Genomic DNA, 16,667 nt, shown 5'->3' on the forward strand with positions numbered 1-16,667 from the left:
AAACAGACAAGCATAATCTACAGACTTGCCTACAAAATGGACACTGTCAAATGGTCTGAAAGCAAGCCCTAGAACTGTGCGAAGGGTCCTCCACAATTTAAGTTATTTATGGCGTGCTGCTGCAAAAAAACCACGCTTAAATAAAAAACAAAAATTTGCCAGGAAAGAGTGGTGCAAACTACATAAAAATTGGTCAACGGATCAGTGGAGCCGTGAGGTCTTTAGTGATGAAATGAACGTTGAGGTAGACAACAGAAAAGGTCGCGTAATGTTATGTTGACTTCCAAGCAAATGGTTCGATGAATCATGCATTTTGAAACGAACAAAACAAGGCAGTGGTTCAATAGGCATTTGGGCCTGTATGAGTGCCTGTGGAGTTGGCGTTTTTCATTTATTCGATGGTAGACTCAACAAAGAAAGGTACATCGAAATTTTGAAAAACTTGCTTAATCCTAGCATTGATTTATGGCAATTGCAAGATGGATTTATTTTCCAGCAAGATAATGCGCCGTGTCATAAAGTGCATGTTGTTAGCGATTGGTTCAATTCTAATAAAATTCAAGTGCTTCCATGGCCTGCCAATAGTCCAGACTTGAATCCAATAGAGAATTTATGGTCATGGCTTGATCACAAGCTTGGTAAAGAACAACTTTACAATTTGGAAGATTTGAAATCTTCTATCTCTCATCATTTGAAAAATGTGCCTGATGAAGTAATCAAAACTTTAATGAATTCAATGCCAGAACGAGTACAAGAGTGCTTGAAAACAAATGGAGGAACAACACGTTTCTAAATTATTTTTTTATTGCTTTTTGAAATATTTTTGAAACTGGTCTTAAAATTTTGTCCAATTTTTTTTCCCATTTATATTTTTTACTAGTCAGTTTTTTAATTTTTTAACATTATTTTGTAAAAAAATTATAAATTCTTTTATAATAAATATAAAATACAAAAAAAATTCTTTCTAAAAATGTTTTTCTTTTTTTGATAACTTTTTCCAAATTAAAATTATACTAAGGTTAAAAATAAATTTTGAAAAAAAAATGAGTGGTCTTTAATTTTTGGCCACCGCTGTTAGCTCTCAAGCAAGACTTTAAGACGCGAGATTCAAGAGTTTTTATAGATTTTTTTAAATTCTGATTCACTCCCAATAAGGCTGCAGCAAAAAAAAAATAGAGCAAAGAAACGGTTAACAGAAGACTTAAAAAGTTGTAGGTTGTATGAGTTAGGAAAACATAAAGATGGGCGAGAGTTGAAGTGTGGGGAAAAAAATTAGACGAATAAAAGTTTATAGAGCATGCAGGGACAGATACAGTAAACGAATGAAACTTAGCTTGAAACTTAGAATGAAACTTAGTAAAGTTTCATTCTAAGTTTCAAGTTTTCATTTTAGTATAGTAAAGTAAAACTAATAAAATGCGGTAAAGGTTGGTTGAATTTGTTCTCCATTTTATAAAAATAATTTTATGTTCAATTTTTTAAACGTGATTTTAAACGCGCAGCGGTTTCTATTCTTTTTTCGTTACTTTTGTTTGAATATTTTTTGATAACTCAATTATAAGATTCTTAAACTAAAATATTTAGTTAACTATTTAGATGCCAAAATCTAGCAATGCTTTTTGGATTTTTTTTTTGACAAAAAAGTTGTGCCTGAGTTTAATAATTTTTTTTTGTGTGTAAAAATGTGGTCTAAAGATAAAAAATAGCCTCCGAACACCCTCTGGACTTTGCTAAACTTATGAAACTGACAGCTGTGCGAGAGGAGAAATCTCAGCTGACAGCTGTGCGAGAGCTAAAAATCTGAAAGAAATTTAAAAAGCAACAATCCATTTAGATAAGGCTATGCAAAAGCAAAGGGCTATGGAAAATGGGAACTCAAAAAGCACAAACTGAACTTGACCATAACAAATATCAATCACAACATAAGAGTTATTTGGAGACTAACATGAAGATTACGAAGTTTATTGCTCAAACAGGTAAATTTAAAAAAATAAAATTTTCGTTTTTGAAAATTATTAAACAATTTCGAGAAAAAAATTATTAGTGCGATTATTTTAAACATTTTTCGATTTTCTACTTTGCACTACATTATGTTGCTAAAAAGTAGCTGTTTTCGATAAAAAAATGTTTCATTTTGAAAAGTTTCGATAGAAATTTTAATTAAATTTCTTTTTTTAATTTTAGGCTCAGCCTTTAAAATGGCTAATGACCCAGTCTTCAAATTTTGTGTAAAGTACTTCAATCAAAGGGTTTAAGTCAAAAACCCATCAACCTTTAAAAACTACAAGTTGCCCCTGTTATACAATGCTGTCATGGATGTGGTCAAGTCAGAGCTTGATAAAGATCTTCTAAACTGCAGACGCGTTGCCCCTACAACTAATTGCTGTACATCTCAAAAACTGATGATCCATTTTTTTTCTCTCACTACACACTGCATCAGCAATACTATCAAAATACCGGAATTTTCTCACGGAATTTTAAATAAATTTTGCGCGGCTTTCGCATAAAAGTAGTATTTTACAATAAAAATTAATATGTTTTGAAAAAAAAGATGTTAATTCAAAAACTTAAAAACTTTTTTATATTAGGTAGTTGATAAAAATTGATTGGTGCATTAATAGAAATTAAGAGAAAAAAGGGATTGAAAAAAAGTGATTGAAAAGTGATTGCAAAGTGATGTTCATGATGCTACTGTATCCATGAAAGCAACCATTCCATTTTTGACAGTTGTATTATTTTAAGGTGACCATTTGTTAAACACTGCCTTGTGTAAAACCATCAACAAAATTAAACCAATTGAGAATTTCTTTGATATTTCCACCAAACTCTCCAACAAAGTCCACAAATCTTCCATAACATTCCAATTGATCAAGAAGGAGTGCGAGGAGACTGTGATTATTTTAAAATCATTGCACCTGTAGTCGCTAGGTGGAACTCAAACTGTATGATATTTTGTAAACAACTCAAAGGATTAACTTTAATTTATATTAGAGAAAAAAAAAACCTTTACGTGAGCAATTAAATGTTGGAGGGTGTAGGGTGTAAAGTGTAGGTAAAGCGCAGCTAAAAATTACCAAAATAGCTTATAGCTTATAAAAATATTGATAGATTATGACTTGAATTGAAAAATTGATTGAATTGATTGGTTAGTTTAAATTTTGATTGAATTGATTGGCTAATTTAATTTTAAAGAATATAACCTTTTTTACAAAAATATTTATAATTTTTATTTCATTTTTTCAAAAACTTGTTTTTTCAAATGAGGGCTTTGATCTGATTTCAAATGAGGGCTTTGACCTGATTGCCTGCCAGTTTCAAATGAGAGCTTTGCTTGCCATTTTCATGCTTTCAAATAAGGCGATTGCTTGCCATTTTCTAATGAGGGCTTTGACCCGATTGCCTGCTTTCTTCCTATTCTCAAGTCACTTAATATATTCAGTGACAACTTTTCCAAGGATATTGCTAGTAATGCATTTCACACTCATAAGCATTTACAAACTTGGTAGCTATCTTGCATACTTAAAATTACATGACAATGAACTCAGTTAGAATTGTTAGGATGTTTTGCACAGAGTTGACACAGAGTTGGTGGGACAGTAAAACCACCATTCCAGATTCAATGACCATGGGAAACAAACTCTGGTCAACTGCATGGGAAAATTCTTTCACCCACACTACAGAGGCATTCTCCTAAAGGAGTACATGATATACAACCAGTTTTTCAACAAATTAGTAAGCGAGTACTCTACAAGCTAAACATTCTATGAACTAAGACAGGTTTCAGCTAGCCTGAGAGATGAAATGTTCTCTTTTGATGATAATGATGCAGTCCGTGTGGGAAACTTAAGAGCCACAGAACGTAAGGTAATAAAGGATTTTTAAAAAAAAAAAATTATTTGTAAGTAATAATTTTGATAAGGATTGGTAAATTTTTAATTGATCCAAAAAGTTCCAGAATTTTTATTTTTATTTTCAAAGTAATCAAATGTGATAATTTTCAAAAGAAAAATAATAAAATAAATTAAAAAAGTTCGAGAATTGATATAATTACTTTTTCAGCTAACGACAACTAACACTTCAAGGGAGATGAACTCATATCAAGCCATGCTTCACATATCTGAAAGACACAGAGTTAACTCTCTCTTATAGAGAAAAACCTACAAGACCGATATTGCTAGGTAGTGGCTCTGTGTTTCAGCAGCATCAAATAGCAGTAAGAAGTTGTTATGTTGCCTCTTTTGTTCTTACAAATTGACAACATAATAACTTCAAAAAGACAAGAACTTGGACCGTACTACATCCAAAAAATTAATTCTCATAAAAGTCAACAATGAGTTATCAAAAATAAAAGTTAAACTGCTGACTGATAAAGATAAAAAAGAAATGGGTAGAGAAGATGCAGAACAAGAAGCGCGAAGTAAGAAACAAGAAGTAAAAGAAAAAGAAACCAAAACAGTCCGCTGAGCATCAAAATCCAAGTCTGTAAAAAGAAGGATCACCAGAAGTTCTTTTAGATGTTTGGTTAGATCGCTATCAAGACGGTGAAAGATATTTTTCTAAAGTGCATTTGAAAGAAAAGCTTTCAAATGGAGAAATAATAGTTCGTCTTTCGATAATATACTTTGAGTCAAAGGACATAATACTTTGCTTGTTTCGGCATCTATTTTATGGGGAGTCTAATTTGATTACTTCATTAGTTACTACATTATTACATTACTTCATTAGTTACTACATTATTACATTACTACATTAGTTACTTCTGGATTCAAAAACTGATCAAATATACACAAAATTATACTCTTAAAGGGCACAATATTTGTTTCTATTAGCGTCTATTCTATAGGGGAGTCCAATTTGGTGGACTGACTACTTCTGAATTCAACAACAACTGGTCAAGTATACTCAAAAAACTACCACTACAAGAAAACTCAAAAGATCATTTAATAGCTATTTTAAAATGTATAAATCTTTAAAAAAGACTGTCTGCTGAACAAACAATTGATAAAGTGCAGTAAAAGCTGTTAAACCAAGAAAAAAAATAGTATAAAATATTTAAAAGACTTCTGTGAAGCAAATTTTAGCTGAACGCAGTATAGCATTACTTTATGTATGAACGCAGTAAAGCAGATCTGTTTAAAAACTAGGTAATGCAAGAAATTAAAATTTTTCAGATATTATTGAATTAATCAAAAAATTTGATCCAATAATCGCAGGATCATGTGATAGGTAATAAAATTTAAAATAAAATTATAGAGTAAATAAAATATGAAAAGTATTTTGCTGTGATTCTTGACTGTACTTTGGATATCCGTCATAAAGAATAAATCTCTTTTAGCCTTAGCTATGTTTCAGACAGAAACGTGGCTAGGCTCCCCACACCCCTTATTGGGGCTGGGGTCCAGCAATTTGTGGGTCATTTGGAAATCTAAGGGACCTTTGTAAACTTAAAAAGCTTCTTTTTTTTTGGTTATACCTAGTGGCTGTTTTTTTGTTGTTGTTTTTTTTGGGGGGGGGGGTCCTCCAACCCACTAGCTTATTAAATTTATACAATTAGAGAGCAATATAGGATAAAATTTATTTTCTGTTTTAAAGCAAGAAGTTAAATCTTTAGAGCTGAACATTAATGACATTTGAGGGCAAGACTATGACAATGGTTTTAACATGAAAGGGAAAGTTTCAGGGTTTCAGGCTTGACTTAAAGAATAATTCAAGAGCCATAATTTTTATACTTTGCATATGTCAAAATTAAAACCTCCTTTTATTGGGTGACATTTGATTTTATTATTTAATCCTTTAATATTTTCTACGCTCCGTTATGTCTTAATTGGTTTACACACTATCTGAAGCATCTTTTTTATGTTGCATTATGCCTCAATTTTTATATTACCTTACGTCTCAACGTCTCCATTCTGCTTTTAAATGCAATTTTTAAAACATTGACTTTTTTAATGTGATCTTCAAAATTGCATTTAAGATCTACAAAATTATTGATTTGCGTATTTCATAAATGGTCTTCATTTATGAATTACGCAAATTAATAATGAAAAAAAAAAGATTTTACCCTTTTCGATTTTTTGTAAATCCTTAAACAAAAATATATATAAAATGGTAATGACTATTTTGTTTATACACAAATTAACATTCAAGCCTTTATATATTATTTTAAGTATGGCTTAACTTTTGTTAAGTTTCCTTAATCGACAAAAAAACTTGGTAAAAAGTTCTAATGTTTGTCTGATTCCTCATTGACTCATTACATTAGTAAGCTGAACTAACTCATTAGTAAGCTGAACTTGTCATTGCGGAGGTATGTAGCCTCTACAAGGCAATTAGTTGGAGGAGGATAAACCACTCGACCTTTAAAGTTTGGTTCTGATGGATTAAGCTCTAAATGATTTTTCAAATAATAATGTATTTAAATACTATATTAAAATCAAAAAGATTATTTATAAAATATCACACTTTTCCACACGTGAATCATTTTCCACACATTGAATTATTAGGTCTCAGTTACATAAAAATAATGACCATTTGATACGTAAACGCATACGTAAAAATGTTACACCTTGTTACATAAAAATGTTAGGTCTCGGATACGTAAAAATAAAGGACATTTGTTAGTAAACATAACTTAAATTGCTATGTCTCAATACATAGCATTGTTATAGGGGTCATATATGTGAAAGAGCTTACTGTAAAGCCACTATTTGATACCAAATGGGATTGTCGGATTCAAAGTGTTGAAGCAGTAAGATTCCTAGTAGGTAAACTTTATTATGCACTTTTTGAAATGTTAGAAACCGTCAAAGACCCATAAATCAAAAGTGAAGTTAAATCACTTGGAAACTTAATGAGAGGTTATAAGTTTTTAGTGATGTTTATTTGGTATGACTAAGTTTTTCAAGTAAACTTTTTTAACTAAGGAACTTCAAAGCAGACTTCCAACATCACAGTATCATTAGATGTGTCCGTTTGTGTCTTAGAATCTTTTAGAGCACTTTCTAAATCTGCTGCATGTTTTTATTAGTTTTTCTTTTCGATATTTTGAAATCTTCCTAAAAACCCTTATAAATTACCATGAATTTTTAATAGTTCAAAACAATTTTCTAGCGGTTGTTAAGCTTAATCTAAAACTAATGAATAGAGATATGTTTTACGAAGTTTTTGTTTTGAACTTCTAAAGATATTTCTTAGACTTCTTGTTTTCCCCTTAAATAAAAAGTACTCGAATCCCAAGTTTCTGTATTTGGTAACTATTCTGAACTATTCTGCAAAACTATTCTGAACTATTCTGAAAAACTATTCTAAACTATTCTGAAAAACTATTCTAAATTATTCTGCAAAACTATTTAGAGCAAATACTTAGAATCGTGTATAAAGTCTCTATTGTCTAATAGATTTCAGTTAAATTTATTCTTTAACATATATAAATTTTTCGTAGGAAAAATATTAAAACATTTTTTTATTTAATAGAATGTAGCGACATTATTGAGTCTACAGATTTGAAAATAGTCACAATTTTACCCACACACATTACTATATTTCAGGTTTTTATTTAAGGCCCCCACAAAATAAATACGCGTCCGGTATCTCGCTTTCTCGATCAGATACTATCTAAACTCTAAATTTATGATAGGTTGGATTAAAAAAAATATTTCGAAAATATAATATAGAGCATTGTATATTATTATGTAGTATAGAATATAATACAGAACAGAATATAATAAAGAATAAAATATACTATAGACAGGGGCGCACAGAAACTTCGTTATGGCTGGGGCATATTGTAAAAAAAATTTACTGGGTGCCACCCCCCCCCCCAACCACCAAACCAAAATAAAAACAATAAGAAAAAAAAAATAACTTCTAGTATTCATAAATATTTTAAAAATCCTGTATTGAATACAGTTCACGAATCAAATAATTAAACACAACAAAAAAAAACATTTCTGGAGTTGGTATCAATTTTTTATGGCGTTATACCAAGACTTAAAGAGCTTTTCTAGCGCCAAAGTTGGAAGTTACATTACAGTAAGTAACTTTCTTCGCAAGATCTGCTTCGATTGAAATGATAAGACAGTCGTTAAGTGAGCTAACTTGCTAATAGATTTCTCACCTTCAGCCACAGATACTGTCAGAAGAAAGAAAGATGCGAAGACAGATGCATATCAAGGGGAAATTTCCTTCTAATCGCTTCACATAATGCTATTTTGAAGATCTAAGGGTCATTCGTTTGTCAGTAGATGGCGTCGAACAGACGAAAAGTGTCAGAACTCATCAATAAACTCGTCTTCATTAAAATCATTCGGATACAAAAGTACGAGATCTTTATGTTTAGATTCTTGGCTATTTGTTAAGTCCAAATTGATGTCAGGCGTTGACCAGATAAAGGAAAACAATTTACATTGCTGTTTCAGAGCTTGAAATCTCTCTGTAATCTGATGGATGAAGGTAACAAAGTAAACAATTTTAATTTCTATATTGGATGTTTTGAGTTCTTTATTTGGCATACTGATAATTTTTTTTTTTTATTTGATGGTGCCCCATAAACGTGATGCCCGCGGAAAACCAACCCGAATCCCCTCCCTCTGTGCACCCCTGAATGTAGAATATAATATATGTTTATTAATATATCTAAAAAAATGTTAATTAAAATATAAAACAAAAAATGAGAAAAACACATGTATGTTTTTTACTATTAAACCAAGTTTAAGATAAAAAGTTGTATAAAAACCTTTTATAATTACTGATGTTTAATAAAAATATGTTGATTGAGCTTATTATCTTTTTTATAACAGTTTTTTCCCTAAATAATTTCAATTTAGCTGAAAATGTTTTCAAGCCAACAAATATGGATCAAACTTTGTTAGAGACTACAACATCGTATTCACCTATTCATACTTCCACTCCAAATACTTCCGATATCAGTACTTTTGCTATCAGTATTTCCGCTATCGGTACTTCCGCTATCAGTACTTCCGCTATTGTAGGAATTGTCATTGGATGTTTATTATTTGTTGCTATTATCTTATTACTTTTAAAACTCTTCGTTTTTCAGTACAGGTAGGTTATTTTCTGGATAGGGAAGAGTGGAGCACCATTATATATTTACTTAGATTTAGATTATTAATGGAAAAAAACTTATCGCAATAAGAAATATATTTTGTAGGTAAACTATTTTCCTTTAAAATAGCATTTAAATTACAGGGTGACCAGAAAAAACGGAGACAAACATTTTTAATCATTTTTTATTAAATTAACAAAAATTAAGTAAAACAACAATGAATAACAACAACATGGACCTTCCGCAATAATATACTCAGCCGGTTTCGAAGTGGCCTCCTCCCGCGGCGATACATAAGCCCAAACGTGTCTTGAAATTTTCAGCGATGGACCGCAGGTTTTCTGGCGATAATCGATCCCATTCCCGGCGCAGCAAATGCTTCAGCAACTCCAAACTTATGTGGCGTGTAGCACAGGCCCTGGCCTCCAAAATTGACAACACGCTGTAATCCATCGGGTTGAGATCCGGCGAGCAGGGTGGCCAGTCCGAAAACGCGATGAAGTCCGGAAAATGGGACCGACACCAGTATTAAGTCGTTTTCACCTTGTGAGCAAGAGCAGAGTCCTTTTGGAACGTCCAATTCACATCGCCAAAGTGCTGTTGGGCCCACGGAAGTACCACAGTCTCAAGAATGTTGCGTCGGTAGACTTCTTGGTTGATTTTGACTCCTTGATCCACGAAAACAAGGAGGTTCTTATCGCTAGCGCAGATTCCGCTCCAGACCATGACAGACTGCGGATTTTTGCGGTGTTCGACAAAGACCAATGTGCCGGGAGTCTCAGCGGACCAGCTCCTGTCGTTTTTGTGGTTGTGCGCCTGCTCGACGGTGAACGGCTTCTCGTCCGTGAACAGGATGCGCTCCCATCGCTGAGCAGCAGCTCGAAGCTTGAGTTAGCAATATTTCTGGAGCCGCACACGTTTGTTTTCATCGGTGAGCAATTGAACTTTTTGGAGCTTGTAAGGCATGAGGTTAAGCTCCCTTTTTTCCATTTGTTGCACCAATTCGCGTTTCATTCCGGTTTCACGGGCAATTTTTCGCATGGAGACTCTCGAATTTCGCTTGACTCGCTTCCTGATGATCTGGCGGTTGGCGGACGTGTTGAAGGTGTGTCTTCTACCACTTCCTGGACGGCAACCATCGAGGCCGAGCTCCTTGACATGATTGACGGAGTTTGGACACAGTTTGCTTAGGCACACTAAGCAAGCAAACAATATCACATTGACGCATTCCTTTATGAAACAACTCCAAAATTGCACTACGTTTATTTGACATTCTAAAAATATAATATATTTTAGAGGTATCAAACTAAGAACATATATATACTAAACATAAAAAAATGGAGAATCCAAAAACCAATAAAATTAATTGGGTACCGTAAAAAACTTTATTATCAGGACATATTAAATTTTGTCTCCGTTTTTTCTGGTCACCTTGTATTTAAGTAAAATATAAAATGAAATCAAAAAAGTATATACAATATATCAGAGGTTTTTTGAAAAATCATGCATATTTAAAGATTTGAATATGGCTTGCTATACATATACTTAATAGACTGTTCCATCATCAATATGCTCATCGTGTTACTCATCTATGGTAATCAATTGCACACCTGTCAAGTTAAAAATAACAAAACAATCATTTTTCGTATAAATTATTATCAGTTTAAACATGTACTAAAATATAAGCAGTAAAGCTATGATTGCAATCTTTGAAAATAATATTTTTATTTAACAACGAAAAAAATTCTTAGATATATGTCAAACTTTTTCTTTTTTAGTAAAAAAAAAACAGATTATAAATTGATAAAAGCAGTTACTTTTAAACTAAGTTTGATTTTACAGCAAAAAATAAAGTTTAAAGTTAGTTGAATTAAAAAAAAAAAGTGTATGACGGCTTCCAACGTAATTGGTGTTCCACTCTCCCCTTCAATTAGTGTGCATATTTGGTACAAACGGGTTAAAGCATATTAAAATAATTTATTTTAATTTGAATTTTTAGAAAGAAAAATAAATGGAATGTAGAAAAAGTTGAAATAAAAACTAATGACGTAAGTAGATATTAATAATGTCTTAAAACCAATGATAAGAATAACATTTTCCTAATATATGATGGCTTAAAGCAAATGATTGTAGTGAATAAATGATAGCTTACAACAAATTTTTGCAGTAAATATAAGGTAGCTTAAAACTTCTTAATATATGATAGCTTACAACATTGCATGATATGATAGCTTAAAACAAATGATTACTTGAGTGCAAGAATAACTAATGTCTTGCATCGAATATTAATTAAAAAATATTGAAGTATTTTACACGATAATATAAAATATGAGCTTAATCATTAATTTTTTAATCATAGTATTTGTAGGGTCATTTCTGATAAAGCGAGCCAATAAAACTAAAATCAGTGTGTATTAATAACTATGTGAGATATCTTAATACTTCTTGTACTAGAAAACTCTATAACAGATACCTAAACTATGATATAATGTATAAATGATATAATGATATAAAGTGAGCCACACTAATATAAAGTGAGCCAAGTAAACTATATATGATACATAGGAAAGGCTCGCTTTATATTAACAAATTTATAAAGTGAGCCACCATTATTGGTAAAACGAGCCAATAGCTTATATGATTATTCTAAAGTGAGCCATTTAGCTTTTATTTCAGACAAAAATTTACAAAATTGGAAGTATTATTACAAATAATATTTACTATATTAATATTAACTTTATTACCTACGATATAGTAAACTGGTATTAAAAGTTTGCAAACATTAACCTCAAATGCATACAATGCAAAAAATTTAAAGAACAAAAGCAATATAAAAATGTCAGCGACTAGTCTAATAAAAATAATACTGCTAAAGCTGCAGATAAATGAGTAGTATGGCTTGGTAATGCAAATACATGAATATTGTTTGCTTTCATTAGGTTTAAAAATTCAAGGTTAAACACATGTGAATAGTGATTGTCCATAATTAAAAGATGAGGTCGACCGTTTAATAGTCCTAATCGTTGTAAATTGTTGACAAATAACTGTCCAAATTCCACAAACAAGTCTTTATTTATCCAGTTACTATCACTTGCTTTTACAATAGCACCAAAAAGAGCACCATCTTTCCAGCCTTTGCCAACAGTTTTTCCTTTATGAATGATCATAGGTGGTATAATATCGCCAAATGCATTTAATGCTGCCAAGACAGTAGATGTCTCCCCTCTTTCTAATGCAGTAAGATTATAAGCAGGTTCACCAACAATTGCCACAGCTTCTTCTGCCTTGTGAATATTCATCACACCTGTCTCGTCCACATTCCAAATGTGCCTAGGACTGTCTTTTATATCCAGTCTTTGCACTAAGTCTTCATACAAATCAAACCATTTCATAACCTGAGTTTTGTTCATACCCATTGCTCTTGCTGCAGACAGATTCTCTGCCTTTTTTGTGCTTATATCAGGAAATCTGTTCAAAAATCCCTGAAACCAGTAATAACCGGCAATTTTTTTTTATTCTGAAAATCCTTTTATTCCTTTAGCATCAGAATAAGCATATGCAATTTCTCGAATATCTTTGCGCGACAAAGGAAACCCTGCTCGAGCCATTTTTCTTACAGTCTCTGCTAATTCTTCTTCACTTTGTTGTGAAAGAATTGTGGGTCTCCCAGAAGCACTTTCCACTTTGCTCACTTTTCCTGACAATCTCCTCCTCAAAGTTTCATATGGCACATTCCACGCTCTCGCTATCAGCCGTATTGACAACCGTTCAGTTGAAGGTTTTTCTTCTTGTTTTCTGTATTCTTCCATAGCACCAGCCATATTTCCTTTTTGCCATAAATTTAGTTTTGTGCCTGCATGACTTTGAGGCCTCGGCAGTTTTTTTGGACTTCGATGTTGTCCTCGAATTGCCGGTACCTGCTCGGACAATTTTTGTTTTCCTTGAGATTTTTGGCTTCTTCGGGCCGTGATCGCTTGATAACGTACCATTCTGTAAAAATATCATAAAAAATTCCAATAAATTAACAATTCATGTGGGTCAAAAAGCAAAAAAATTTATAATTTTTTTTACATTTATTTATTATTGCAATTTTTGGAAAAGTGAGCCAATGGCTCGGTTTACCTGAATGCCCTTGGCTCGGTTTATCTAACAGTTATGCAAAACCGAGCCAGGTTGAAAATTCGATTAAAAAACTTTATCATCGCTCAAATACATATCAACACTGTATTTTTTGAAATAGTTTCTCATATTACTAATATTACAATCATATTTACTATAAATAGTGTCAAATATGAAATACTCACTTTTCTTAATTGAAGCTAAACAAAACATAAGGTCTTAAAGCGAAAAAACGTTTTGTTACTACTCGAATGATTATAATTATACCACCGCGAAAATAATTGCTTAGCAACTGTTTTTAAAATATTCATTAGACTTTAAAATGAATAACGGCTCGCTTTATCCGATGGCTCGCTTTATCCGATGGCTCGCTTTATCCGATGGCTCGCTTTATCCGATGGCTCGCTTTATCCGATGGCTCGCTTTATCCGAAATGACCCTACATATTTAAATGGTGTGACAAAATTTTAGGGAAGTGATAGCCTCATATATATTATATATTAGGTTTAATTTTCAAAACCAGAGTTCTTTATTCTTCATGGAAAAAATGTTGTTTATTTATTTATTTTTTTTTAAATGCAAAAATTTTAATGCAATAATTATGCAATAATAAGAAATTAAAATAAAACATGTTAAAATTTATTGAAACAAAAGTTATTTATTTTGTTTATTTTAAGTTTTTACTTATTTTATTCTGATATATAAGAAAACCTTTACAAAAAAAAAGTATATAGTATAATTGCTTCTTAAGAGTAGACTACAATTGAGCTGTTGTAGCTATGAATAATGATTTTTAATTTGATGACCTCATTAGTTGTTGATATAAAAATCCTAAATTTATTAGTTTACACTTCTTAAATGTAGATGTAATACTAAGATAATCTTCTAAAAACATTTGCATTCTTCAGTAGCTTTATACAGACCAAAGTCTAAACCACTCCGAAGCAATAGAGTAGAGCAATAAAATAAGTTTTAGATAAAAAGTGCATCAATGAAGCTTATGGAAAAACAACAATAATCAAGGTTGCTACAGGAGTTGAAAAGCTGCACGTTGAGTGTTTGTTACTTTTTTCTAATTTAAAAGTTCTGAGAGATTTAAATCGATCCATTATTTCTGTTGATATGCATCAAGACTTTTAAAGCAAACTTACACCAACCTCAGGGGAAATTTTTATTAAGCTCTCTTTTAAGTTTTTTTTGTTTTTAAGGTTTCCAAATTTATACTTGTCTAATTATTCATACTAGTAAAAATTAAAATGTGTACTTGTTCTGCAATGTTTGGCAATATAGCTATGGATGTAAAAGATTTTTAAATTTTTTTAAAAATTTTGGGATAGAAAGGTGCTCAACATAAATGTCAGATAATGCAAGCAATATCAAACGAACTAAAAATGTAATAAGAAACACGCAGGAAAAAGTTAAAACCCATAGAAAAAATTACTGACATGATTAAAATAAATAATAATAGCATGAGTAAAAAAATTGAAAATCAAAAATCTTATGTTTTGGGTAATTATTTTTTGAATAATTTTATATTCATTTTGTTTTATTTTCATTTTTTCAGTTTCTTATTTGTTAATATTTATTTTGACAATTGACACAGCAATCTTTAAAACAAAAAAAGTAAAAACTTTCTGACTTAAAATTTAAAGAGGTTGCTTTCCTTAAAGTAATTATTCATTTAACCCCATAGTTTTTACATAAGGTTTTTCATAGAAATTCTTGTGCTGCTTATGAATGTTTTGATAAATATGTAAAAGGCAGCACAAAATCTTTCCATAAATTTCTTCTTAAGAATTCTAAATCGTGCAAAAGATAGGTTGTTGCTTTAAAACATGAAAATTTTCTCCCATTCATACATACTTGTGTCGGCAGCGAACATTTTTTAGAATTAGAATAAAATTACTATATTCCAGATAAAAAAATTTTGCATCCCAAATAAAAATACTGTAACCCAAATAAAAAGTTGCAAGTGTTAATTATCATTCAGCCCATTTCAAAGATCAATAATGTTCCATCAATTTTTGCGTTATTTTCGAATATACAAAAGACAAAAAGAAAACTTTCAACAATACGAACACCAATGAATCCACTACCAACATTTCATCCTTTTTTCAACAAAAAAAAAATTATTTTATTTTGTTGCTAATCATTCTTGCAAAGAAATTAATTTAACACATAATTATCAGCCAGAAAGTACTACTGATAGAATCTGTGCCAATGTTTGCATCGTCCTAGATTTATGAGCAATTTTCTTAAATGAAACTAAGAAAAAATAACACCTGAAATAGATTGACAGTTGAATATCTCAGTGCACTATTAAGATAAGTAAGTCTCAGTTTGAACGGAATTATAAGGACTGTAATCATTAAGTTGATGTGTTGCAGCTGCATAATGATAACATTTATATTCCAGCTACATAGTTATAGTAGTAATGTTGCAGCTGCATAATGAAAACAGTAATGTTGCAGCAGCATAATAATAACAGTAATGTTGAAGCTGCATAATCATCGACACCTTTAAGGGTTACTAAGGTTCCCGTGCTTTAATAATACTTTTATGGGTTAATAAGCTACTCATGTTTTCAATATATAAAACAGTTTTTTAAACTAAAGTTTCATTTTATTTTAAGATTTTTTTTTTATATTTGCGTTGTGTAACTTAAAATCGTTAAAGATATGTTATATTTATATTAAATAATAAAAAATATTTAGTTTGTTATACGCATATTAATGTGGCTTCTTTTTATATTTAGAATCACAGAGTTTGTACAAAAAAGATTTTTTTATCCCTAAAAAATAATTAGAATAGAATTAAAAATTACAAGAATATAGAGACAACCAATGAAGCCGGTTGTTTTTGTTTAATAATAAAGATAGTTAATTTTTATGATAAAAAGCTCTACTAAAAAACATTTTTCTTTGGGATTGACTTTGCACTTTTCTTGATTTCTTTGCTTTTTTTCGGCAAGTTTTTGTGAAAATTAATTTCTGTGAAATCTTTTATGCAAATGCCAATACGATGCCAAATATTTTTAAAACGCTATTTAAAAAAATACAGCACAAATACCTTACTAGACATGCAAAAAATAATTATGTTCAAGCTAAAAATCACTTTGAAGCCACTAAGTTTTCCATCACAACTAGAGGCCCACAACTATGGAGTAAAGTAATTAGAAATGACATCAAAACGCTTGCAAACATAAATATTTTTAAATCAAAACTAAAAGAAATAATTTTAATTAATCAAAACATGAAGGACTTCTTCTAGAGCTATATTTATTTGTTGGCCTTTAAAATATTGTATAGTATATTTTCATTTTATTTGCAAAGGTTTAAAAACTTAGTTCACTAAAAAACTTATTTTTTATTTTTTATTTTCTTTTTATGAAAAACTAAAGGTCTTGCTATAGAAGTTTAAATTCTTTTCATTATATTTCCTAATTAAGAATTCTTAATCGCAATAATTAAAAACATTTATATAT

At 30.7% G+C, this 16,667-nt stretch overlaps 1 protein-coding gene across 1 annotated transcript in view; it reads left to right on the forward strand.

Moving 5' to 3' along the window:
• LOC100210419 (uncharacterized) overlaps positions 1-16,667 on the forward strand; it is a 39,072-nt gene that overhangs the window by 17,356 nt on the left and 5,049 nt on the right. The window contains exons 4-5 of the mRNA XM_065817148.1: positions 8,826-9,063; positions 11,064-11,112. Coding sequence (XP_065673220.1) covers positions 8,826-9,063; positions 11,064-11,112 — 287 coding nt within the window. The remainder of the gene's footprint in view (positions 1-8,825; positions 9,064-11,063; positions 11,113-16,667) is intronic.

This window comes from Hydra vulgaris, chromosome 14, assembly GCF_038396675.1.
Source record: "Hydra vulgaris chromosome 14, alternate assembly HydraT2T_AEP".
In the NCBI taxonomy this organism is placed as follows: Eukaryota; Metazoa; Cnidaria; class Hydrozoa; order Anthoathecata; family Hydridae; genus Hydra; species Hydra vulgaris.